The sequence below is a fragment of the Labrus bergylta genome, chromosome 2, assembly GCF_963930695.1.
Source record: "Labrus bergylta chromosome 2, fLabBer1.1, whole genome shotgun sequence".
In the NCBI taxonomy this organism is placed as follows: Eukaryota; Metazoa; Chordata; class Actinopteri; order Labriformes; family Labridae; genus Labrus; species Labrus bergylta.
Genome location: NC_089196.1, coordinates 20130776 through 20157907, shown reverse-complemented (window position 1 = coordinate 20157907; position 27132 = coordinate 20130776). Strand labels below are relative to the sequence as shown.

The following is a 27132-nucleotide window of genomic DNA, read 5'->3' as shown; positions in this document are numbered from 1 at the left end:
CTGTGGCAGCTTGGTGCTGTTTAAAAGATGATGTCATTTAAGGCAGGGCTGTTCCTGCTTATGTTGTACTCAGTGTACACAGTGTGTGAACAAGGCAGAGCAGGAAGGCATTGGGGCTTATCATAAGGAAATGGTCAAAGGACAACATCCTTTTCACATTGCAGAGTAAAGCAAAGCTCACTGGGACTACACTTCTGAACCTCATTACCTTTGCACAGACAAGCTATGCCTTGTTTTGACTGCTTAATTAGTCCAATTACAGCATAGCAAAATATTGAATGGCAACTTTTCATCCCAGCTATATCATCCAGTTGAAAACGTGTTCCACACTCAGCATCTCTGATGCTCTCCATCCTGACAGTTACCTTTTGGACTAATGCCATGAAGCATTTTTCTGTATGTGGGTCACTGTTTTATGTTGTGCTACAAAGGATGCATGGACACAGGCACTGGTGGGGCAGGATACAATTTTCAATTCAAGTTTTACACTATTACACTTCAAAGCGATGCCTGAATATGCAGAGAAAAGTAAAAATGTATCAGCAAAATGCTTCAAAAACTGCACTGCTAGTCAGAAAAAAATACTTTAAACGATGCAGGTATCATGTTGTTCTGCATGTGCTATTTATGAAAAAAGTAAAATGAATATTCTGAAGATAGAGGAAAATATATTTTTAGGAAACAGCATATTATTTTAGAAATCAATTGAAGAAATGACTTGAACTGTTTTTAATTTTCCCTGTAAATGATCCAGCATGCCACATGTACAGTCCGGTGGTTGCCTCTTGTGTAACTGAATGACAGAGTGGATGCTAGTACATGGTTAGAATGCCACAGACCTCAAAGAGGGTACAGCTGCCTCTCTGCTGGGAGGAAAGAGACAGTTGACCACACTTAACTGAAGAAAAGTTTCACTCTCTTTCTTTCAACGGCAGCAAATTGTGTTTAAGCCAGGAGAACTGAGCCACTGAAAATCGTGTAATTTCACTACTTGAGGAAATGACACAATGAAAGAAAGCAACACAAACTCACGCTTTAACAAATACATGCGGGTCTGTAATCTATATGTCTCTCTCTGTTGTAGGTTTTACAGGGAAAAACTGCAATCACAACATCGATGACTGTCCAGGTCATGAGTGCAGGAATGGAGGGACATGTGTGGATGGTGTCCACACGTACAACTGCCAGTGTAGACCAGAATTTACAGGTTTGTGTATCGATTTTCCTACATTTTTAAATTAAAATAAAAGCAATTATCACTTGAGGTTTTGGAGAGTTAAGCATTACCTTGAATCCTCCAACCTCTGCTTCTCTCACAGGTCAGCTCTGCACAGAGGATGTTGATGAGTGCCAGCTGATGCCCAACGCCTGCCAAAACGGTGGCACGTGCCACAACACTTACAGCAGCTACCAGTGTGTATGTGTCAACGGCTGGACAGGAGACGACTGCAGTGAGAACATAGATGACTGTGCGAGTGCTGCATGCCACCACGGCTCTACCTGCCATGACCGCGTTGCTTCTTTCTACTGTGAATGCCCCAAAGGACGCACAGGTATTTATATGTTTGGTGTAGAACTGATATCTAAATGCTTGGCAGGAAATATGGTCAATTACAAAAGCTTTCAGCATTATTAATAGTGAATAGTTCTCTCAGCAAAGTGACACATTATTGTAATCAAAAAAGAAATTAAATCTTTGCTGTCAATCCTGTACTATTTTAATGTTATTACATGTTGCACTATTGACTTAAATCAGTACATCCTATCAAAATAAAAGGGGAAACACTACTTGTATCAAAGTGACTGAAATAGGATAGGATAGGATAATACTTTATTGATCCACAGAGGGGAAATTTGGGCGTTACAGCAGCACAGACAAGAAAGCTCAAATACACATTAAACAGAATAGATAAGATAAATAGAAATAAAAATAAAAACGGGGTATATACAGTACAAAATGAATGATGAAGTTAACTGGGGGGAATTGAGAATTGAAACAGTATTTGAAGAGAATGACAAGTTAAAGTGACAAGTGATGATTAAAGTGACTTGGTATGATAAATAAATAGCAGCAAGTAATGTAAACAGCAGAGAAGAGAGGCAGTGTTGTACCACGGTAACAAATATTTCAGGTTTTAAAAGTCATTTGTTCATAAAAGTGCAGTAGTAATATAGTTAAGAGTTTCAGATATAGAATAAGCCAAATAAAGCTTATCATAGTACTTAATGGTTTTGTTTTTTAAACAATTTTCAGTTGCTATTGTAAAAAAAAATTGTGGGATAAGGAAAAAATCAAAACATCAGAAAATTGGGTATCTTTTTTTTAGTAAAAACATTCTCCTTCCTTAGCCCCTGACTTCAGGAGCAGACAAGACACTTTCTATGAACACCACAACAACACATCTTTGTCATTTTAAAACTTGTACTTTTCAGTCTGACTCACTTGAGGGGATCTATCTGATCATTTGCAGCTCCCTCTGGAGCAACAATAGTCTTTAGTCTAACACTCTTTAAGTGCTTGATTTGCAAAATCCCATTTGTACTATTAAAAAGTCAGTGAAAGATGTTCTGTGTATCAGGACTGCTGTGCCAGCTGGATGACGCCTGCATCAGCAACCCTTGTCAGAAAGGCTCCAACTGTGACACCAACCCTGTCAGTGGAAATCACTTCTGTACCTGCCCGTCAGGATACTTCGGAGCTTCCTGTGATCAAGATGTGGACGAGTGCGCACTGGGTAAAAAGTCAAACCATCTGACGCATTTCAGCTTTTCAATAAAAATGTCAACAAAAGCTCTCACCATCGCACATGCATCAATAATTCTATTCCATCAGACACAATAGTAGCTTATTCTCACCATGTATAATGTCCTGTACATACATGTTGAATTTATGTGAACATCTTTTTGAACAGGTTCCAACCCCTGTGAGCACGCAGGCAAGTGTATAAACACCAAGGGTTCGTTCCAGTGTAAGTGCCAGCGGGGTTACGTGGGGCCGCGCTGTGAGCTGGACATTAACGAGTGCATGTCCAACCCGTGTCAGAATGAAGCCACCTGTCTGGACCAAATCGGAGACTTCCACTGCATCTGCATGCCAGGTGAGATATTTTAAGACACCTTTTAAAATACAGTTATACCAGAAAAGATGACACTAAGGTACTAGAGAAAAATTCAAAGTGATTTTAAACTCTTTTTTGACCACTTCACTTTGTCCCATGGCATGTTTTCTCAGAACGTGAAATATAGTGGAAGTTAAGAGTTTTTGACATCCAATACAGTAAATTAAGGCCTACAAACAAGTCACATAAACGCTCAATTAACCATTGAAGTAATATACTCTGTTGTGTTGATGATGAACTAAAAAAAGAAACCTGTTGAAGTGCACAGAACATGCCTGTATTGTCTTTCTTCTTACATGGTGATTAATGATGATTTGCAGAAAGTTGAAGACACTTCACTTAATCCTTGAATCGTTTTAAGACATTTATTTAGAGAAAATGTCCCAAAATGTGTTTAATGTTTCCAACATGTGAAGATCAGCTGATTTTCAGTTACTGTCAGTGAAACTTTATTGGGGTTTGGACAATTTTTTGGGTCAAATGCATTGAGTCCCTTGAAGGTGTATATATGTATCTTTAAAGTATTGATGATAATTGTCACTGCTGTCACTCAATCATAAACCTAAATAGAGGGAAATAATGAAAAGGCAATCGACTTGTAGAAATCATAGGACAAAAAGTGGCTAATAAAAGTAATTGATTCATGACTTTTTAAGAAAATTTCCAATCATCTTTTTTTTAAATGCTCAATTTTGAGGAGTTTAAAGTGTTAGGATGCTTATAAGGAAATAAACTCTCACGGTGCCGGACTGTTTGTTGGACTACTACAAGGTATGAGATAACTTGTTTTGTCCAAGTATAAATAACAACTACGACTTATATTATACTTTTCTTTATAAATGAAGAATATAATTGTTTACAGCAGTCCTCCAGTATTTATAAAGCCACTATAGTATAATACAGTTTCAACCTTATAAAGTGGTAAATGCCAGCAGTGTTAAAATGTTTCTCACTGTGTCTCTGTTTAACCAATCCATCTCCCTCCCGCTTCTCCCTTGCTAATTGGCCAGGTTACGAGGGGGAGTACTGCGAGATCGATACAGACGAGTGCGCCAACAGCCCCTGCCTGAACAGCGGCAAGTGTATCGACAAGATCAACGCCTTCCACTGCCAGTGCCCCACAGGTGAGGCTTCTGTACCTCTGCAGAGGTGGGGGAGGTGGGGGTGGTGGGGGAGCGGGAGGAGGCGCGGGACCAGGGGGCACAGGGGTCGATCTCTCTCTCTGCACCTCGCTGTCTTTCTCGTTCGCTCAAACACAAACACCTTTCTGGACGGGCACTAATCCCAGCCCTGAGGCAGGCTTACGCAGGCCCGGGTAGCCCCGAACGAACGCAGCAGTCGAGATAGAGAGGGAGAAAAAAATCTATAGGGAAAGGCTTGAGGAAGTTAAAACTTTTTTAAACAAGTTTTTTTTATTTCTTTAAAATGTTTGATGAGTGAGCAGAAACTTGTGCATCCAAACAAGAAGAAAAAAGAGAAAAGAGAGCTAATAGCAGCAGTCAGAGGAGTAACTATAACACTCTGATGAACAATATCAGTTTCTGTGTTACGGTGGCGGATAATAAGTTAACCTTTTTGACAGTTAGTTGTTTTGCTTTTCCTTCTCGAAAAATACCGTTGGAGTTACTCTATTGATACAAGAGCTATTGATGTTTTGTTAAGAAACGAAGGAATGCAACTACTGTAGCTGGAAAAGAGAGAAAAGAAGAAAGCAAAGGAACGATCCTCAAACTCCCCAAATCAGTTTTTTTGTTTTGCATTCTTTCATTGAGATCACTGAGGTGGAAGTAATTTTTTTTTTTTCCTTCTCGAGAGGGAAACATAGCAAAGCTCAGAGACGGGTGGATCAAAGGCGGCCTGGGTGGAGAGACACAGGATTCCTCCTGTTGTGAGAGAAAAGAAGGGAAGAAGGAAAGACAGAAAGTGAATTAGATAAAAAGGGAAATAAAGGAGAAGAGACACCCAACAAGGAAGCTTTACACGTAATAGAGATGAGGCACAAGAGTGAACACAAGAGCTTAACGCCTCAGAGAAGTCTGTGTGTGACAGTGAGAGGGTTATGTGAGGAAGCAGCACAAAGTGGTGGCAGTGAAAGTGTTTTTTTTAGAAGGGTTGTGGGTAGATGAGGGGGGTTGAGACGCACAAACCGTTATACTGAAGCGGGAAGGGAGGGGTAAAAATAAGGGAAGGGGTTTTAACTGCCCTGCTTGAGATGTAAATTTGTCCCATTGCGAGCCAGGCCTGAGGCGACGGTCCCCTCTTATTATTTCTGTACATGGAATAGCCATGGAAACCCTGCTGGGAGCCATTGAAATGTCTGATTCCTGCAGTCTGGGGATTAATCCCTCTTTGGCTGCTGAGGTGCATGTAGTCTGTGTGTGTGTGTATGGATATTCACAAGTGTTCATCTGTGTAAAACATTCTTTCACATATTTTCTTTTTAATTTCTGGCTCTTTGATTTCAGTCACAAGTCCTTTTTTAACACTGTAACTGAGCTGTTAGGGAATTTAACCTTTGAGTCACATCCTGGCAACAAAACCCCCCCCCAACCACTCAGTCGCTGTATAAATGTTAAGAAGCTGGCAGGGATGCTCATAGACGAGACTCGTGTTGTTTACCACCCCTCCGACTGCAAAAAGCTGATCTTTCACCTTTTTATGTTTAAGTTTCTCCTTTATGATATTAGCCAAATGTGTTTGTTGAAAGTACATTGTTCTAATGTAAGCGTTTCATTTCTAGGGCTAACTATTGCAGCAAAATCTATACTGAAAATACAAAACCAGGAACGTAAACTCTAATAAGAGCTCAAGAGCTCATAGGAAGATAATTACTTTAATGACATCAGTTTTAAGCCATTCATAAAAACAACTTTTCAGTTTCCGGGTTTAAAAACAGGATAAGATTATATTAGAATGAATCAAATTTTATTGTAATTAACAAGGAATAAAGCTATATATTTTCTATCAGCCTTCTCTTTTGATGAGAACCTGTTATTTTACTTGGTATTGCTTGCAGCTGAAAGTAGCAAAGTCTGCTGGGAGAAATCAGCTCGGCAGGCAGACACCGAAATACTTCCTCACCGGATTAGCTGCTACTTAGTCTGTCTCTTTAGCTTAAACCACCTGTGTGTTCCTGCTGGGGTGTAGTGGAGGTTTTGTGGGGCGACGTTATCTCTTCATCAAACAACATCCCACTATGAGTTCTCGGACTGTACCATCATGTGACCGAGGGGGGGGGGGGGGGAGACAAGAAAATATCAGAGATGAATAACTCTAGGAGGAAGGCATAGCCTGCTGACTGATTTTGAATGACAAGGATGTTGAATAGTGGAGACTCTAAGGTCAAGCTGGTTCTTTTAAGAGGCAGTCGGGGACTAGAGGGGGTTGTTGCGGAGGGGCGAGAGCAAGACGGGAGAATGCACATTGTGATGGAAAAGTTTTTGGGGACAAAAGAGGCAACGGGCTCAGTTCGGCGTTGCGCTGAGCAGACAGGCTCTCCTTTGTCTCTCAACCCTTGGTCAGGAGGCCTCGCAACTTTCATTCTTCCCTTATTTCTTCCCTCCCTTTCCCCCTTACTCCCTAGCCCCCCACCCCCCCTCCCCTCGCTTTAAATGAATTTGTCCCCCCTTTCCCTTTTGGGCTCACACTGAAAAGAAGTGAGAGGGAAAATAGAGAGTTTGTAGTGTTTCACAGTTGTTAATTAACATGCAGATTTCTGATTCATTGAGAGCACTTATAGTATGGGCTCAGGATTATAAGTAGGGCTGGTTTGAAACGGTGAGAACACAGTAGCAATGTCTGTACATAAACAGACACACTCACACACATACGCTTCTCCATGCTCTCATGCACACAGTAACACCCTCTTGATGTTTTTCCAGGCTTCACTGGGAACCTTTGCCAGATAGACATCGATGAGTGTGCCAGCACGCCGTGCAAAAACGGTGCCAAGTGCACAGACGGACCCAACAAGTACACCTGCGAGTGCACCGAAGGTATACACATATTTGTGTGAAATTCTTTATGTTGGGACAGCAGTTTATATATTAACACATACATCAGGAGACAAAGCTCTCAGGTGTTTTAAGATTTAATCTAAGCAAAGGTCACTTGTGTGATGAGAATGCCTACAACAGAGAAAAGCTACAACAAAAATCAGGTTTGCTAAAGTAAAGCAGCATATCTGACCTACTTGGTGAGAATTAAATCTGAAATATACAGTATCTGGGGAAGCAGAGAAACATTCTTTCCATTGCATAGCTGTTTTGAATAAATCTTTAATGTGGAGGTCACTTTGAAATTGCTTCTTAAAAGCAAATATGAAAATACCTAATGTGTATTCATCATGACACCTAACCTGAATGTCATCATTTCCTTACTTGTAGTAAGTAAATATGAGTGTAAAGAATGCTTCCCATCAGTGGTCAGTAAAATACATTAGTTATAAGGTAAAAGCATTAAAGTCCCTCAGAAAGGCTGAAAAAAGTATGAAATAGTAAAAAGAGAGTAAAACAGTGACACATCCCATTTTCTTTTTAGAAATATGACATGGCAGTGACATGACATGAAAAAAACATATTTTTCCAGGTTATTCTGGAAGGCACTGTGAGACAGACATCAACGAGTGCTACTCAGACCCATGCCATTACGGCAAATGCATCGATGGCCTGGCCTCCTTCAGCTGCCAGTGCCACCCTGGATACACCGGACGACTGTGTGAGATCAACATCAACGAGTGTCTGAGCCAGCCGTGCAGGAACGGAGGCACCTGCCAGGACCGCGAGAACGCCTACATCTGCAGCTGTCCAAAGGGAACCACAGGTAACCAATGCCTCACACCCACAATTTAAGAGACACACACATTTTCCCTTGACAATCAAGGTGACTTGAAGCAATTTTCTTACAGGAATTAACTGCGAAATCAACATTGACGACTGTAAGAGCAATCCCTGCGACTATGGCACCTGCATTGACAAGATCAATGGCTACGAGTGTGCTTGTGAACCCGGTTACACAGGTAAGCATCATATGCATGGATTGTTGTTTATTTCATTACCCAGTTTTGAAGCATGAAAGAGGATTGAGTTATTTTCCAAACGTCTCTCTACGAAAGCTAAATTTAGGGATTGGAAGATGTTACACAGAGAGAAAAGTCTGGAATTAGAGGAAGATGAAACATGGGAGTCTGCAAAAGATTTAAACTGTGAAGTCATGAACAAAGCCATTAGAATCAGAGTCAACTTTATTGTCCATTACGTTATGTCAGTCATAAAACACTATGAAGAAACAGGAGACGTGTGTTCATATTCACAATGCAAGCTCTTTCCCTCTAAATTGAATCAGAAATGTATTAAAGTTATTTTAAGACCGGTTAAAAACATGACCACTCTCTCAGGTGAACAGTAAAACAAACAAGTGTTTAAGGTGCAGGATTAGTGGAGCAAAAGTATGGACGAATAAGTGTGGGTCTCGATGGGGAGGGTGACAGATGGCGAGCGAGTGAGCATGCTCCTCTGAGGCACGACCGGTGTCACTTTCCAGCTCCACCCTGTACCCAAACCTGCCGCTGCCTAAACATGCGAATTGCCCTCCCACACAAAGATGGGACACAGACACACTCACACTCAGGCACACACAGTCACCTGGGATTTGAGCAGGAGAAAAGATTCCTGAAAGTTGAGCTGTTAAAAGCTTGGAAGCCGGCCCCTGCTTTAAAGCTAAATGGAGTGCCTTGATGTTATGCGTGGCACCAGGCTGAATGGCGTCGACGCTTCAAGTGGCCGACAAAGGGGGACTTTAAACTCCTCATGTTCTGGAAATTGGATACATTCACCGCGCTGAGATATAGACTTCATTGTGTAGAGTCTTTGCGTGGGACGGCATGAGTTAGCATTGTGTATTTAAACTAATACTTCAAATAGAGTGCAAAGTGTTCAAGAAATTATTGAAGGTATTTTAAAGTTACTTTACTGCTTATACACCAATAGTGGCAACATGTGGCATGATTAAATATTTTAAAGGAATAGTTTAATAATCTGAAAGACAGTTAGTGATATAACTTGACTCACTCATAGAGTGTATACTAATATGGACAACATGTCTGCATCTCCTCCCATTGTACAAAAATGAAGCCAAAAGCAAACACTAGTTGTTATTGTTAAGTGTAATAGCTCCTGTGTTAGTCTGTCATGTCTCCTCACGCTGTTCCGACTCTACTCTGCAAGAACAATACAGCAGCTGCGTTTGATCATGATGTCATATCTGCATTTCTTTCCCATCAAATAACTAAATAAAACTAAACTCCAAAAATGACCACTTGATCAGTCATCAACGTGATAATAACATAAGCATATTGTAAAAAGTATGCTGAAGTATGTTCTCCATTCTGTAGGGACCATGTGTAACATCAACATTGACGAGTGTGCCATCAACCCCTGCCACAACGGCGGCACCTGTATCGACGGCATCAACAGCTTCACCTGTGTGTGTCCAGAGGGTTACCATGACACCACCTGCTTCTCCCAGGTCAACGAGTGCCTCAGCAATCCCTGCATCCACGGTCACTGTGAAGACAAGGTCAACGGGTATGTACATCTACAACACATGAGTATTACTTTGAACTGTTCGGTATGTGGTATTTTATTCCCTTCACACGTTTTATTAACTTTGTAAGCCATTGAGAAAGATCTACTTTAATCACACTGTAAATGATCTAAATTGTCAATCCAATTTTTGACCAAGTACTTGTTGTGCTTTTGTGTTGGTTTATGTTGTTTTTATTCTCCACTGAGCTAAAATGTACAGATGTAACAATTACAAATATAACACAGAAGCATCTATCTAATTTACAATTTAATCTAATTTTCACTGATTACAGTTTCTTTTTTATTGTAGAAAACTTACAAAACTAACAAATTCGTTGTTGTTTTTAGTCATAATCCAAGTAAACAAGGGGAATTGCAATGTTCAATGTAAAGCGAGCACTGCAAAGTGCTTTCTTTTCAAGTATTTTAGGTGAAGCGTCCCACTTAAACTCTTAAAAACAATGACAAAAGTCTGTCAGACTGAATGAATCTATGGAGATTTATAACTGACCTTTTCCATCATTTTTCTCTCTGTCAGCTATAAATGCCTTTGTGATTCTGGCTGGAGCGGCAAGAACTGTGACATCAACAACAATGAGTGTGAATCCAATCCCTGTATGAATGGAGGCACCTGCAAGGACATGACCAGCGGATATGTTTGCACTTGCCGCATGGGCTTCACCGGTCAGTGTTTGTCTTGTGTGACTGAGTGTGTTGATAATTCAGCTCATTTTGTTTGTCCTCCAAACCACACTTCCCCAAACACCTCTTAACTTTGACCTTAAACTGAAGAGTGTTTAACATGTTGTTTGACAGGTCCAAACTGCCAGACCAACATCAACGAATGTGCCTCCAACCCCTGCCTTAACCAGGGGATGTGCATCGACGACGTCGCAGGCTACAAGTGCATCTGCATCCTGCCTTACACTGGTATGAAAATATTACTGGAAATATATTAGATATGCTCATGTGTTGGCCTGGTGTTCTGGCATTTTTCTAGTTGTGGAAGATTTTGTTCCACAGCTCATGTCCTGTAAGTCATTGTCAAAAGAGGAAAAACGTGCGACAGATGAAATAACTGTCGAGTAAAGTTCAACAGCAAGACTTCCGCAGAGCTGAAAGAAATCAAACCTTTGACTCACTCTGCTCCTCTCAGATACAGGAACATCCCTGTTAAGAGAGCCGGAAAATATTCTCCTGTCATCTCAGTTATTATTTGACAAAACAGATATTAATGGAATGCCTAAGGGCAAATTTTCTTGGATTCGTGGAGTCGTCTTTTTGGAAAAATCCACAGGTCTTTGAATAATAAAAGGCTCTTTCTCTGCCGGGGTGGGAACGGGGTTTTTGACACATTTCCTGTTTGCCTGCTTCCTGTCTCACAGAAAAGCAAATAGCTTCACAATGGCCGGAAAGTGGAGCCAGCTTCCTGAACGAGCCGTGTGTTATGGAAACAGATAGGGAAATGTCTCGGCAGGCCTCCGATACTGACAGAGTCTGGCTAAAATCTTCTGATAGCACTGATTGAAAGATGATTCTGTGTCCATTTAGTTTGGGTTATCTCCAAGGTCATGACCCCGTCATGATGTCACACAGTAAATGTTAAAGATACTTTGTATTTTTAAAGGTGTGCTTTAATGGACATTCCTTTGTCTCTGTTTTAAAGGGGAGAACTGTGAGAACTTGATGGCACCATGCAGCTCCAAACCGTGTAAACATGAAGGAGTGTGCCAGGAGTCAGAGGACTTCCAGAGTTTCTCCTGCGTCTGTCCTGAAGGATGGCAAGGTAAACCCTACTGCCTGTAGGACCGTGTGTCTTAAATTGTATGGATGCATATATATGTTGGTAAGATTATGGACTTATGGAAAAATATTACGCATTAGAAATATTTCTACCCTTTTTATCTATCCTGATGAAATAATTAAGTTTCATCAAGTCTTATGAAGGCATTTGTAAGTGATTTGTACCACCATTCAAAAACGGAAATTATAACTCTTCATCCTCTTCCAACCCTCCAAGGACAAAAATGTGAGGTTGACATCAAAGAGTGTGTGAAGAATCCCTGTCGCAATGGAGCAACCTGTCAGAACACTTTGGGCAGTTATCGCTGCGGCTGCAAACCAGGCTACACTGGACGCAACTGTGAAACCAACATCGATGACTGCAGACCCAGTAATATATCCCATCTCTTTCCTTCTACTTCTTCATTTTAAGAATTGAGTTTTTAGTCAAACTAATAGATTCACTCTCAGTTTGTCCGGTCAGCCTGCCCCCTGACATTTTCCAACTCTTCTTTCACAGACCCCTGCAGCAACGGAGGCCTTTGTCAGGACGAGGTGAACGGCTTCCTGTGCACCTGCCTGCCGGGCTTTCGGGGCACAAAGTGTGAGGAGGACATCAACGAGTGTGACAGCAACCCGTGTAAGAACGGAGCCAACTGCACCGACTGTGTCAACAGCTACACCTGCACATGTCCAACTGGCTTCAGTGGGATTCACTGTGAAAATAACACTCCCGACTGCACCGAGAGGTACAGAAACCACAGACAAAGTATCACATAAGAATATTCAAGTATCTAGAACTAATGGTTTCATGATCAAACTTCCCAGTTTTAAATATATGAGAAAATAAAGAGTTTATAGTTACCCATGATGGAGAGGAAAGGCTGTGTAGACCAACAGGTTTACTGTCATCCACTTGTTAGAGTAGACACTTTTTCTTGTCTGCCATTGCCCCCTGTGGTGGAGTAAGGGACTACACAAGCTAACCTCAGCATCACTGTCCCATAATAAGCAGGTGAAGAAGCCCCTACTTTATCATAGCATGCAACTTTGAAGTTGTTCCTTAAACTACCACTAAACATCCTCAGTGCAGATAGAATATGAAATAGAGCATTGCTTGAACAAAAATATTTTTTCTGTGTTAAAATGAGATGTGACTTTGCCGGGCACTTAACTAACGAATTTTATGATTTGCTTTCCCGATCTCTTCTTCCTTGACAGTTGAAGAATACTAACATTTTGATGAATTCATTTTCTTCTTTGTTTCTTCTTCCCATAGCTCCTGCTTCAATGGAGGCAGCTGTGTGGACGGCATCAACACCTTTACATGTTTGTGCCCGCCTGGCTTCACCGGGAGCTACTGCCAGCATGACATCAACGAGTGCGACTCCAAACCCTGTCTGAACGGTGGAACCTGCCAAGACAGCTATGGCACCTACAAATGCACCTGCCCACATGGGTACACCGGACTCAACTGTCAGGTAGGAGCGCAGAGAGGGGCTTGTACGTTTAGTGAGCGTGCTTGTCTTTCAGGTTTCATTACTTTATTTATCAAAGTATTCTAGGAGAGCTATGCCTTTTTACAACAGCTCACCACTGTTGATCAGAGAACTCTCATCCTCGTCGTTTCTGTCTCATTCGAACTGCAATCCAGGCACCGTTAATCCATTTATCTACACATTATCATCTCTTTCATTGTATTTGCTGAACACCTCAGATCACTGTATTTCACATTCACACCTCTACCTTCCTGCAAAGTGTATTTACATTTTAAATAGACTTGAGTTTTATATTTTAAATCGATTATTTACTATAATAACATAAAAATATATATTTACTCATTACATATCTAATCACAATGATTTGATTTGGGATCAATACAGTCGATTTTTCTATCTAGGTTTAGAAGTGGGTCAAAAAGTTTTGCAGGTCAAAAGAACTGTTTTAGAAAGGAAATCACTGTAAACATGTTGGGTTTTTTTTTAACCCTTTGGTTCCCATGTTCCTGTACCTTTCAGAACTTGGTTCGGTGGTGCAACTCGTCCCCCTGCAAAAATGGGGGGAAATGCTGGCAGAAAGAAACCACCTACAGCTGTCAGTGTGAGACTGGCTGGACAGGACTGTACTGTGATGTCCCAAGTGTTTCCTGTGAGGTAGCAGCCAAGCAGAGAGGTAAAATCCTGTTTTTGTGTGATTTTTTTTAGAAGTGTTTGTGTGTCAGTCTGCTTTAAAAATCATGTATAATGTATTGAGAATTATTTGTTGATGAAACTGTGTGCAGGCTGAACATAACAAGACTAAGACAGTGTATTGTCCTCTCTGTGCAGGAGTCGATGTTGCCCATCTGTGCCGTAACTCTGGTCAGTGTCTGGATGCAGGAAACGTTCATTACTGCCACTGCCAGATTGGATATACCGGAAGTTACTGTGAGGAGCAGGTGGACGAATGTACTCCAAACCCCTGCCAGAATGGAGCCACCTGTACAGACTTCTTAGGTGGATACTCCTGCAAGGTAACAGCACTGAAGAAAACCATTCATCTGGTTGCTGAAATAAAAAGTCAAAGCTGTAGACTATGGATTAAGAAATCCTTTTATTGCAGTGTTTTTCTTTATATTATACGTATCAGAATGCATCAGGTCTAAGGATGTATACGTATGTATATATAAATAATAAATATATATATATATTTTTTTTTACATGTTTAAATTTAAGCCCAATCCTGGGTAATTGTATGTTTAATTATTTAGTTGAAGTCTTAAATGCCACCCTTCTTGGATTTACATCATCTTAATTCAGATTTGAAAAACATCTCTAGTATCCTTTTTGTATGATGAATTTGTCTTAATGCTTTGGCATACAGCAGGCAGTCTGTTAGATGATACAAACGGGCCTTATGAAGAGGCCTGTTTATAAATAGAAAGCAAATAGCTTGGATGTGTTAATCTCCCCTGGAATAAAGGATCTGCTGGCCTTGGCAGGATGGAGGCCAGAAAACAGCCAGGTAAACAAAAAGTATCTTTGTTTCATGTCAGACATTGATTAAACCCTCCTCTCTCTCTCCTCCCTCTGCTTTCCTTTTCTTCCTCTTCCTCTGTGTCTTCTTCTTCTCCTCTTTGGTTCCTCTTTTCTCTCTTAGTGCATGCCAGGATACGTAGGCACCAACTGTTCTGACGAGATCAATGAATGCTTATCCCAGCCGTGCCAGAATGGGGGCACCTGCATTGACCTGATCAATACCTACAAATGCTCCTGTCCCAGGGGAACCCAAGGTCAGGAGACCCCACACACACTCCTCCACACCACTCCGCCTCTCCTTCCTCTCCTCCTTGTCTCCACGCTTCATTAATTAGGGCTTAAGAGCAGCCAGGGCATGTCTGAAAACTCCTCCTACCGTCCTGCCTCCATCCCTTCCTCTACTTGTCAAATACACCATCGATTTTTCTCTCACACATGAAGGGAGAGTGTTTAGGTCAGCTCAAACTGTGAAGATATTTAGGTGTGTCCTGAAAGAAGCCAACATGTTTTGTTTTTTTTACAAAAAACTAACATGAAACTCCTGCTTCTGTTTTTACCCAAAGTTTATTACATTACAGAGAAAGGACAAAATTAAAATAATCACTCTTTTTGTAGATCTACTTTGTCTCGATTGGTATTGCTTCATTTAATTACCAAAATCCTCAACCTTTACTGTCTTTACTGCAAAATGGGTTAAATGGAAGAAAATGTCAATACACCTACTTCTTGATTTACACACCCAATTATCATACACCTTATGCTTAACAGCTTGTGTTTTGGGATTTTAAACAATTTTTTCTAAAAAAAATATCATTTAAACATTGAGTTGATCAAAATTGACTAAATGTCACCTAATATATGTTAACAGTTGCCACTGCAGGAGTTTTTTTTTATGATTCATGTGAACAGACAGCTGGGAATGATCCTCTTAGACTGTATCTTAATTCTTTTCGTATGAAAATAATGTTTTTTTTATATTGACACATTTATTGATAAGGATAGCACTAATATCTTTTTTTTGGGGGGGGGGATATGAGAACAGAAATCCTTGCTTTATTATACTATCATTTTGCCCTTATTTAGGGACAAAAACAACTGTTGAAAAGACCTATCAATAATTTTCCATTGACTATCGGTCATTTTGGTGTTGAGATTAGTGAAGATGTTTCTTATGTTTGAAGTGGTCAGCGATCATTTATACATGCATAGAGTCCTCTGATTGATTTTACAAAAGTCCTTTTCAGGGTTAAGGCAAGTCATCCCGGGATATGAGAGAATAGTTAAGAGTTAAAAGCAGGCATATTGTTAGATAATAGTTTTATCAAAAAAAGTACAGTTTCATTACATAGCACAAAGATGATCCTTTAATGAACCCCGCAGATTAAATTCATTTCCTACATAAAGAACCAAAATGTCTTTATTGACTTCCCTTCTATACATCCCTCAGGTGTGCACTGTGAGATCAACATGGACGACTGCACCCCGTTCACCGACCCCGTCACCAACGAGCCAAAGTGCTTCAACAAAGGGAAGTGTGTGGATCGAGTGGGAGGCTACCACTGCAACTGCCCGGCAGGATACGTAGGGGAGCGCTGCGAGGGAGACGTCAACGAATGTCTGTCCAACCCGTGTGACCCACAGGGCACACACAGCTGCATCCAGCTCACTAACAACTACCGCTGCGAGTGTCGCACCGGCTATACAGGTAAACAGTCATGGGGATAGATGTTAGAGCTTGTTTTGAGTCCTACTTCATTTCTGAGTTCAACTTGAGTCGTCATGTGTGATTCCCTTTGTAATAGTTGAGCTGAACATAAAAAGTTTTAAACCCATGGAAGTTATTTTTGAAACTTTTATGTCTGTAAGGATGAAATGTAAAACTCAGGTTAACTTGAAGTGAAATACAGCTGAAAAAAACATTTATTTGAATCAACAGAAATATTTATAAAACAATTCTGACTTTCACTTATGATGTTTAATTCTCAAGTACAAACACTAGCCCCTTTCACACATGCAATGCATTCCTAAAAACATTTAACATTTCTGTCCCTTGTGGACCTTTTCCTGCAACCCCGCGAGTAAACATTTTCGAAAGATCCTGGTGTTAGCCATGATTGAGTGGGCAGGGAAATTTAATTTATCAGCGACCCTTGCATCACTGATGAGAACCTTTGTGCACGTAATGAAACGCTTCATATTCTTTTGAAGTATTTTCTTTTCCATTCTATCGTTTATGCATTGAATATGTCCAAAAACTGTTGCTATAGCGTTGGACTTAATTGCTTCGTCTGCCGTCTTGGAGGAGTTGTAAACATCCCACTGTAACTTTCACTGCCTTCCCTTTAAATTCCCCTGCCTCCAGAGACCCCCACCCTCTGCCTTCTGACTGTATAAATCTCCCCCTGTGAGGGACATGTGTGGAAGGGGCTATTCTCTGTAGACTGTTGTCTAATATGATGTTACTTTAAATAATTTGGTTGTGATTGAATACATAACTTTAGAAACAGTAACGGTTCTTTCTGACTTTTCACACATGTAAAAAGTGAAGAAGGAATACTTTGAAAGAAACAGGGTTGATAATAATAAGTCCACATTTAAATCATGGTAAAGAATGTGAGGTTATTTTGGCAATATTTACAATATAATTTTTTTTTTTTGCAGGTCAGCACTGTGACACGGTGTTTGATGGGTGTAAGGGGAAACCATGTCGCAATGGAGGGACCTGTGCAGTCGCCAGTAACACGCAACATGGCTTCATCTGCAAATGTCCTCCTGTGAGTACAAACTACTAAACATACACACACAGCTTTAATTTTGATTAATTTAATAGAATAAATGTGTAAACCAATTTGTTCTCTTCCTTTTTTTTCCTCCTCTTAAAGGGTTTTACTGGCTCCACGTGTGAATATGACGCCCAGGCCTGCGGCAGCTTCCTTTGCCGCAATGGAGGCACCTGCATCTCTGGCCACAAGAACCCCAAATGTCTGTGTACTCCGTCCTTCACTGGACCCGAGTGCCAGTATCCCACCGACAGCCCCTGTAACTCCAGCCCCTGCTACAACGGAGGCACATGTGAATACACCTCCGAGGCACCACACTACAACTGCGTCTGCCCGCAAAACTTCAGCGGCCTTCGATGCCACATTCTGGGTCCCGACATCCTGCCACCACTAACAGAGGTTGAGGTCTCCTGTGAAATCCCGCAGTGTGAGGAAGCAAAGCACAACAAGTTCTGCGACGTGCTCTGTAACAACCACGCATGCGGCTGGGATAATGGCGACTGCTCGCTCAACTTCAACGCCCCGTGGAAGAACTGCTCGGACTCGCTGCAGTGCTGGAGATACTTCAACGATGGGAAGTGCGATTCACAGTGCGACAACGCTGGATGTCTCTACGATGGCTTTGATTGCCAGAATCTGGAAGGACAGTGCAAGTAAGGGGGGCTTATATCTCTATATTTATATTTAGATAACAGTTTTAAAGAAGATTTCTGGGAATGTTTGGTATGGCGTTGATTAAAGGAGCATCTTTTCCCAGTCAGGTCATACAAAATAATAAAAAATATATATTTTGAATCATAGTTCAGATCATAGTTATATATATTTAGATAGAAAAATACAAAAGCATATTGTAACATATATATTAATAGTATTTTTTTTTTTCAAAATACCATAATAATTATTCGTATTTTAATAAGTTCATTTATATGGCAGACTTTTTCCTAACCAGTAATCTACGTAATAGGAAAATCTGTATATTTATGACACATCAAAGCTAAAATTAATTCTATTTATTCTGCATTATAAGATTAGTGTTTTCACAATTTAACCATTAATTGCTCTCTGAAACTTCAGTTCATATAGCAGATGAATAAAACAAGGTGTATTAGCGATCCGACCATAATGTACTGCACATCTACATTTCTAACTTTATTTTATTTCTTCAGTCCTCTGTACGATCAGTACTGCAAGGACCACTACGCTGATGGCCACTGCGACCAGGGCTGCAACAACGCCGAGTGTGAGTGGGACGGCCTGGACTGTGCCAATGACATGCCTGACAAGCTCGCCCTGGGCCAGTTGGTGGTGGTGGTCCACATCGGCCCCGAGCATCTCCTCAACAACTCCTTCGGCTTCCTGCGCGAGCTTAGCCGTGTCCTCCGTACCAACGTGATCTTCAGGAGGGACGCGAAGGGCGAGATGATGGTTTACCCATACTACGGGAACGAACACGAGCTGAAGAAGTATGTTGCGAAGCGCTCGGTTGATACGTGGTCAGAAGTTCCCGGAGAGGTGCTGAACGTGGTGAAGAGGAGCCTGTTTAAAGTAACTGACAGGAGCAGGAGGATGAGGAGGGAGCTGGATCACCTGCAGATCAAAGGGTACACAAGAAGATATAGAAATTCCTCGTTCGACTGTAGCGCTTAATTGTTTTAGGATTGCGGAGTTTCTTTCTTTTCTACTATGATCCATACTCAACATGACTTCTGTGTCTGCTTTCTCCTCTTTCTACAGTTCAGTTGTTCACTTGGAGGTGGACAACCGTCAGTGCTTCCAGCAGTCCACCGAGTGTTTCCAGAGCACCACCAGTGCTGCAGCTTTCCTCGCGGCTTTGGCCAGCAGCGGGAAGCTGGACGTTCCCTACACCATTGAAGCTGTTTTTAGTGAGTACATCTGATAAAAGTCTGTATTAATCAAAGAAAAAGTCATGCTCAAACTGATATAAGTATTATTTTTCGTTAAGGTATCTTTATGAGTGAGTTAGCATGAAAGCTTATTTACATACAGTCTTCCATAGGTAGATAGCTACAATTAAAACTTTGCAAAACATAATATGTGTAAATACTTACACATCATACTTTACACAAATACAAAAGACATCATGCAGCATCAAGGTATATATGAACAAATTTCCCTCCCTTATCGAACGTGGTAGGCTATTTTAATTGTATCTTCTCTGTACTGCGTGACCACATATTTACTTTTACACAAGTGGATACGACACGTGCTCCTCCACACACATTCAAAGCATCGGCCGCGCCCTCTGCTCAGGTCCCATCCCTGGTACTCTTTGATTGTGTATTTGTTATTCAGAGGTGAACAAATGCAATAGTGAATCTCATGGCCTAAACAATCAATCCTTCCCTCAGTGTGTAAATCCTCTGGCTTGGGGCTCCAAAATGGTTAATTGTTGCAAATCAACTCATCCTACCCCCTGCTCACACAATACAACACCCTATTTCTGTCTCTCTGTTCCTCACACTCATGTACACATATACGTCCACAGATAACACACATGCACGCACACACACTTCATCCCACTGAGTGAGCGGCTGCTGCAACCTTCACCTCGCTGAATGTAATACCAGGACTTAATGCATCTCTGAGGGTTTAGGTTGGGGGAGTTTATCATTTCAAAATCGTTAGTGGAAAAAAAAAAAGAGAAGGGGAAAAATTGATCGGGAGTGTGCTAGAAGTTGGGAGTCTTTGTTATCTTGAAAATCCTAATAAATCCTTCGTCTTTACAGCTTAAAGCGCGTGCAGTAATTTGAAGTTCATTAATCCCCCTCCTTTTTTCTCTTAAAGAAGAAATGGTAAAGTTGTCTCTTGGTACCCTGGGTTGAAAAGGGAGAGAGGAGGAGGTGGTGTTTTTTTTTTTTTTTTTTTTACCCCTTTTTCTTTTTTTATCAAGACCAATCCTTTTTTTTCCTCCTTTTCTGATGAAAAGTGGTTAGCAATTCTGATTATTACAGAATAGATAGTACAAGCTAGCTTTACAAACGGTGAAGATCGTCAGTCAGTCAGTTCCTGGCGCTTGCTGCTGCTTGCGGTGTCTTTTTGGAGTGGGAACGCTGGGGCGAAGAAGAACGGAACTAGCTCTGCTCAAACACTCAGGCTGATCCTGGATGTCTCGGTCTTTCCTCTGTTGGTCCGTATCAGTTCCTCGGCGCCTGCCTTGACCATGCTTTCCATTTTCCTACCAGGCGGAGTGGACCCGCAGCCTCCACAGGACCTCTATCCAATCTACTTGGTCCTGGGCGGCGTAGGGATACTGGCCTTCCTCGGAGTCGGGATGGTGGCTGCCCGAAAGCGCCGCCACGAGAGCGGGCGCCTCTGGCTCCCAGAGGGCTTCAAGACCACAGAGACCAGCAAGAAGAAGAGACGTGAGCCTGTCGGGGAGGATTCGGTGGGATTAAAGTAAGTTTGAGTTGATTCACAGGGCAGCGTTTGGTGACATGGAGTACCTGTTAGCGTGCGGGTCAGGTATAGAGCTAGTTCTGCATGACAAATGGGTGTAACTGGTGATCAGTCAGATTTAGGAAAAGGTGCTTTTGCCTGGATCATTAATGATAATGATACAGTGGGTTAAGGTTTGCATTAATTGACTTGTCGGGGCAGAGGGGTGGGGTATGGATTCAATCAATGCTTTTGTTTTTCGGCATTGCTGCACCATTAATGGTGAGTGGCTCGGATGAGATGGAAGCAGCAGAGTACAAAGATTTTTACGGAATTTTCTGCATCATCACAGGCCACTGAAAAACAACTCAGACATTTCACTCATGGATGACGCCCATAATGATTGGGAAGAAGATGAACCTTCAGATGTGAAACGCTTCAAGGTAAGGAAACAGAAATAATAGACATTATATTATCTATTTGTTTTTTTTGTTTTTTGTTTTTTTTGTTTTTTTTACAACTTTGGACGCCAATGTGTAGAATTTAAAGATTTTATTTCACATTCTTATTTCTTTTCTGACTGCTTTTTTTTTAAAGTTTATTAATTGTATTTTATTTTAATTTACTCACACACAGTTTTTGTTGTCTCTTGCGTTCCGTGTTTTAGCAATTTGACGAGCAGGCTATCCTGGAGGTAGACGACCAGACAGACCACCGGCAGTGGACGCAGCAGCACCTGGACGCTGCCGACCTGCGCATCCCCTCTATTGCTCCCACACCCCCTCAGGGCGAGATTGAAAACGACTGCATGGATGTCAATGTCCGGGGACCAGGTAGGGGACAGAGCTCTTACTTACTTGCTAATCAGAATTTCTCAGGGAACGTGGGGGAACTTGTGTGACTGGGATAACATTTTGGTTCATTTTGGGTTAAACTGGATGAATTTGCTGTCAATATAAAAACCAAAAACTAATCAAATATTTGACAAATTTTTTTTAGTTTTATTGTAAAATTGTCAACATTTTCTACATTTTCTGCAGAAAATGTTAACAAGCCTACTCAGGATGATTAAAGCTTTATTTGGGAAAATAGATATTCCTTTCACACAAAGATTAGCTCTTTGATATTGGACTTCTTTGCATTATATTTTTGAAATACAGAAAAGTTCTTCTCCATTCATCAGAAATCGAAATTCTTCAAATCATTTAATTCTTCAAAAATCTAAATATATAACAGATCAAGTAATTTTTTTAAGGAACATTTACGGTGTGTGTGTGTGTGTGTGTGTGTGTGTGTGTGTGTGTGTGTGTGTGTGTGTGTGTGTGTGTGTGTGTGTGTGTGACCATGTGCATATCTGTGTTGGTGTGTTTTTGTGTACTTTAAGAGTGCATGAATGCGTGTGAGTGTATGCTTTTTCATAGATTTGTGGCTTTTGCAAGTGAAATTTTAATTTATTTTATTGTATGCGTGCATTTGTGTGTGTTTTTTAGTGTGTGTGTGTTTGTGTGTGTGTGTATAACTGTGTGTGTGTGTGTGTGTGTGTGTGTGTGTGCGTGCATGTGCGTGCGTGTGTGCGTGCGTGTGTGTGCGTGTGTGTGTGTGTGTGTGTAAAATCACGGATGTAGGAGTTGCTAAAGCCTCATATCCTCAGGGTAAAGGATCTTCTTCAAAGCAGCCTGCTGGAAGCCAGGCGCCTGGGGGGAAACACTGATTCCTGATCAGATTAATCATTTGACCAGTAATGGGCCTCTGTTTCTTTTTCTTTTTTATTATACCATATTATTAAAACCAATAGAGGCATCAAATGAAAAAAAAATAGTAGTAAGTGCCAAATTCCCTGAGGAAAAGATATGAGAAATCAAAGCAACAGGGTTAACAACTTGAGAGCACACTTTTTTCCCCACTGTGGATCGATGCACTTGAATCGACCAAATCTGTAAGATCTGGGGCTTGCTTTCCTTTTGAAGAGGAGAAAAACCCATTCAAGTCGACTGACTGAGCTTCGTCTCACAGTCAGTCTCACAGTCAATCTCACAGTCAGATATTAATGCTTTCGTTTTTGCAGCAACCTAACTTTAGCGAGCCAGGCCTCTATCCCCCCCTAGCTACGTTTTCCTTCTGAAGCTTTTCCTGTGCTGGCGCTTGAACAGAATCTGTTATTGAAGGGAGATGATTCAACCCAGGCAAAAGTGTCCAAGTCCACGTTCGATTTGTTAGTTGCCTTGTTTTGATCCGAATGTTGCTTGAAGTGCAGGTGCTTGTCTTTCTGTAGCAGCTTCTGAGTCTGTGCTGACCATGCTGTCTCTTCCCTTCTTTCATATCTTCTTCCCTCTTGCCTTTGTGTCCAGATGGATTCACGCCGCTCATGATCGCATCCTGCAGCGGGGGAGGTTTAGAGACCGGCAACAGCGAGGAAGAGGAAGATGCCTCTGCAAACGTAATCAACGACTTTATCTACCAGGGTGCAAACCTTCACAATCAGACCGACCGCACAGGTGAAACCGCCCTTCACCTGGCCGCCCGCTACGCTCGTTCAGATGCTGCCAAACGCCTGCTGGAGGCCAGCGCTGATGCTAACATTCAGGACAACATGGGCAGGACACCTCTGCATGCTGCAGTGGCTGCTGACGCCCAGGGGGTGTTCCAGGTGGGTCATCACTTACACCATTTGTTTTCTAATTATTCCCTTGAAAAAAAAACAATATTGGCCAATTTATCTGTCATAACTGTTTAAGCTATTTTTCAGATAAACGTTAGTTGTATTTTTACTTCACTTGCATCACTCTATGGATCTAAGTGTAATTGGCCAATTCATTGAAGACCATTGTAAACATAGCTTAGAATTACTCAGAGTATTTTGTACACTTGATTAAACTATTACAGTCATCTTATGACGCATGAACCTGTGAAAATGATGATTACGTCAATGTTATAAAGCTAAAAACTCTAATGGAGTAACCCATTGTTTGTACTTTTAGATCCTAATTAGAAACCGTGCCACAGACTTGGATTCCCGCATGCATGATGGCACTACACCCCTGATCTTGGCTGCCAGGCTGGCTGTGGAGGGCATGGTGGAGGAGCTCATTAACTGTCACGCTGACGTCAATGCAATCGATGATTTTGGTAAAAAAAAAAAAAAAAAAAGCCTTTTTTGTTGTGGCCCATGTATGAGCATATTGTTGAATCTATTCAATTTTGTTAACATGCATTAAAGTCAAACTTTGAATCTAATAACCCTGTTTTGGTCTCTTCAGGTAAATCTCCTCTTCACTGGGCTGCAGCTGTTAATAATGTGGAGGCTGCTATCGTGCTTCTCAAAAACAGTGCCAACAAGGACATGCAGAACAACAAGGTAAAAGACCTTGTAAATCTGCAAAACAATACGACATTACTCTGCCTACTAGCTTGACTAACATCTTGTCTCCTCTATGTCTCTTTTAGGAGGAAACCCCTCTTTTCTTGGCTGCCAGGGAAGGAAGCTATGAGACTGCAAAGGTGTTACTGGACCACTTTGCTAACAGAGAAATTACAGACCACATGGACCGGCTACCCAGAGACATCGCACAGGAAAGAATGCATCATGACATTGTGCGGCTGATGGATGAGTACAACTTGGTGCGGAGTCCTCACATGCATGGGGGATCCCTCAGCACCACATTATCCCCTCCTCTCTGTTCCCCTAATGGCTACCTGAGCAGCATGAAGCAGCCGCAGCCTCAAGGTCAGGGCAAAAAGGCCCGTAAGCCCAGTGCCAAGGGGATCGGTTGCAAGGAGGGCAAAGACATGAAGGTGAAGAAGAAGAATTCCCAGGATGGGAAGTCTGGGAACCTCCTTGACAGCTCAGCTGTTCTTTCCCCAGTTGACTCGTTAGAGTCCCCACATGGATACATCTCTGATGCTGCCTCCCCACCTATGATGACCTCACCTTTCCAACAGTCGCCGTCTGTGGCCTTGAACCACCTGCAGGGGATGTCTGATCCCCACCATGGTGTGAACCACATGGTGATGCCAAGCAAGCAGGAGCTGGCTCGGATGCAGTTTGACCCACTGCCTCCTCGTCTCACCCATCTGCCTGTGTCCGGCCAGGGCGCCATAAGTAGCCAGTGTGATTGGCTGTCCAGGATGCATGGCAATATGAGTCAGCAGGGCCAGTTCAACCCCATGAGAGGAGCTCCTGGAGGTCAGGGAGGTCTGCACCAGGGAGGGCAACACCCCATGATGACCTCTCTCCATAACGGCCATCCCTCCACCAGCCTGTCACAGATGATGAACTACCAGGGGATCCAGAGTAGCAGATTGGCTCCACAGACGCACATCATGCAGCAGCAACAGGCACAACAGATGCAACAAATCCAGAACCTGCAGCAGCTCCAACAGCAGCAACAACAACAACAGCAGCAGAGCATCCAGCTGCAACACCAGAACTCAAACGCCAGCAGTCAGAACTTCATCAGCGGGGAGCTCAGTTCTCCAGAGCTCCAACAGGGCAGCAGCAACTCCAGCATGCCCATTCACACCATCCTGCCGCAGGAAACCCAGATCATGAGCCAATCAATGCCAAGCACCCAGTTCCTCACCCCGCCCTCCCAGCACAGCTATTCAGGCCCTATGGACAACACCCCAAACCACCAGGTCCAGGTGCCCGACCACCCCTTTCTGACCCCCTCCCCCGGCTCACCGGACCAGTGGTCAAGTTCATCTCCTCATTCCAACATGTCTGACTGGTCAGAGGGCATTTCAAGTCCACCGACGAGCATGCAGTCGCAAATCGGACACATACCTGAACAGTTCAAATAAAAAAACTTTGTATCTCTATGCCCAGATGAGCTGCTGTATTTTTTTCTTTTATATAAAAGGCACTCTTTGTGAAAAGATAGAAAAAGGGCAAAGCTGTAAACATGACTTTTATACGCTTTTATACTAACAGCAACAACTGTGTTTCATCCATTCTTTTTATTTATTAATGCCTTATTTATATGCATTGCCTGCTTACAGAAATTCTGGGGATCCGTGGTGCTGGGTCATATGCAGGACAGAGAAAGTCCTTGGGGAGACTGTTCTTTTTCTTTTAGTATTTCTTTTCTGCAGTGAAGCATCAGCATACACACTGGGTATTTATTTTTCTTAAGGACTTTTAGTATTTGCTTTGTTTCTTATGGTTTCTCAATTTTTGTTTATATTTTGTTATTTTTTGTATAATCTTGTTTATAAAGACTCGTGATTATGAGGCATTTCATTTTATAGTTTCAGTGTTATTCCAATTTGTTGTAAGTGCGGACATTTTCCAGTATGTCAATAAAACATTTTTTTCGTAACAGAACACATAAGCTGTGTTTAAATGCACATGCAGAAGCTGTTTTGGAAATGTCCCCTTCTTAAATATGTGATCCTTTGTTACACTCGCTAAAATTGTGTATATTTCTTTAATCAGTGGAACAACAATATAGTGTGCCTCAAGATTTGATTGTCTTCATACATAAAGATGTGGGGGAGATGTTGTACAGTATTTGGCCATCTTGGAGATTGGCAGTTATGGCAGGCTTGAGTTATCTGTTAGTCCTGTGTCGTTGGAGAACTGGCCTGTTGGCCAAAGTGTATGCTGGTGTTCAGAGGGAAAAGGAAAACTACATTTCCCATCTCCCTCCTATTAGTTTGAGCCTATGGCTGTGTTCTTTCTTTTGTAAATATGTTGTGCATTTCCCTTGTAAGCAAGATTTTGTTTAAGAAATCTGATGTCTTAAGCATGCAATTTGAAAGGTTTGTGCCAGTCAACAACTTCTAAAATGTCAAACAGAACAGAATATATATTTTGTATTTTGAGGTCCCTATTGCATAAATAAATCTGAATTATATACAAATAGATACAAAATGTTGTGACATTTTTCTCATAAAAAGGGAAATAACATAAATATTGAGGTTTTATAAATTTCTATTTATTTAGTGTTCCTTATCACATAAATATCCCCCGAGGCAACCATTTGTGCATGTTATGAAATGTTTTGTTAAACTTTGTACAAATAGAAAAAAGAGTCTGCTAAGTTCTCAGTTGTGTCCAATTCATGCTTTGTGACACTCTCTGGTATAGTTTGCTTATGTCATTTTTTGAGAGAAATTTAGGTTTTAGTGAAATTGTAAAATCTGCAATATGCTCCTTTCCTCTTATAAAGTTATAATTTGCAAGTAATGTATTTCCCTTTTTCATTCTTAATCCGTAAAAATGTTTCTTGTTATAATAAAGAGCACTTGTGTGTCTTGAACCTTTGAGAACTGTCTTTCTTTGTCTTTCAATTTCTTTACAAGATATGCAAATCACAATACCGGCCACTTTCAGTGAACCAATATGTCAGCTAAATTTGAAAAGATTAAGTTCAGTAACCGCATTATACTAAGCACAACACTGATGAATCACTAAAACTAATCAGGACAATGAAGAAGTTGTATGGATCCATTA

At 41.5% G+C, this 27132-nt stretch overlaps 1 protein-coding gene across 1 annotated transcript in view; it reads left to right on the top strand.

Moving 5' to 3' along the window:
* The window catches only part of LOC109991642 (notch receptor 1), a 41314-nt gene extending 14376 nt beyond the window's left edge, over positions 1 to 26938 (top strand). Inside the window, exons 5-34 of the mRNA XM_020643983.3 lie at positions 1085 to 1207; positions 1320 to 1553; positions 2580 to 2735; positions 2913 to 3098; positions 4130 to 4243; positions 7001 to 7114; positions 7707 to 7940; positions 8026 to 8136; positions 9511 to 9703; positions 10242 to 10387; positions 10520 to 10633; positions 11370 to 11489; positions 11724 to 11876; positions 12006 to 12234; positions 12765 to 12966; positions 13504 to 13657; positions 13813 to 13997; positions 14624 to 14756; positions 15950 to 16207; positions 17164 to 17276; positions 17385 to 17935; positions 18449 to 18883; positions 19017 to 19165; positions 20486 to 20699; positions 21031 to 21121; positions 21346 to 21511; positions 23027 to 23325; positions 23657 to 23804; positions 23936 to 24033; positions 24123 to 26938. Coding sequence (XP_020499639.1) covers positions 1085 to 1207; positions 1320 to 1553; positions 2580 to 2735; positions 2913 to 3098; positions 4130 to 4243; positions 7001 to 7114; positions 7707 to 7940; positions 8026 to 8136; positions 9511 to 9703; positions 10242 to 10387; positions 10520 to 10633; positions 11370 to 11489; positions 11724 to 11876; positions 12006 to 12234; positions 12765 to 12966; positions 13504 to 13657; positions 13813 to 13997; positions 14624 to 14756; positions 15950 to 16207; positions 17164 to 17276; positions 17385 to 17935; positions 18449 to 18883; positions 19017 to 19165; positions 20486 to 20699; positions 21031 to 21121; positions 21346 to 21511; positions 23027 to 23325; positions 23657 to 23804; positions 23936 to 24033; positions 24123 to 25478 — 6779 coding nt within the window. The 3' untranslated portion in view covers positions 25479 to 26938. The remainder of the gene's footprint in view (positions 1 to 1084; positions 1208 to 1319; positions 1554 to 2579; positions 2736 to 2912; positions 3099 to 4129; positions 4244 to 7000; positions 7115 to 7706; positions 7941 to 8025; positions 8137 to 9510; positions 9704 to 10241; positions 10388 to 10519; positions 10634 to 11369; positions 11490 to 11723; positions 11877 to 12005; positions 12235 to 12764; positions 12967 to 13503; positions 13658 to 13812; positions 13998 to 14623; positions 14757 to 15949; positions 16208 to 17163; positions 17277 to 17384; positions 17936 to 18448; positions 18884 to 19016; positions 19166 to 20485; positions 20700 to 21030; positions 21122 to 21345; positions 21512 to 23026; positions 23326 to 23656; positions 23805 to 23935; positions 24034 to 24122) is intronic.
* Positions 26939 to 27132: the final 194 nt, after the last annotated feature.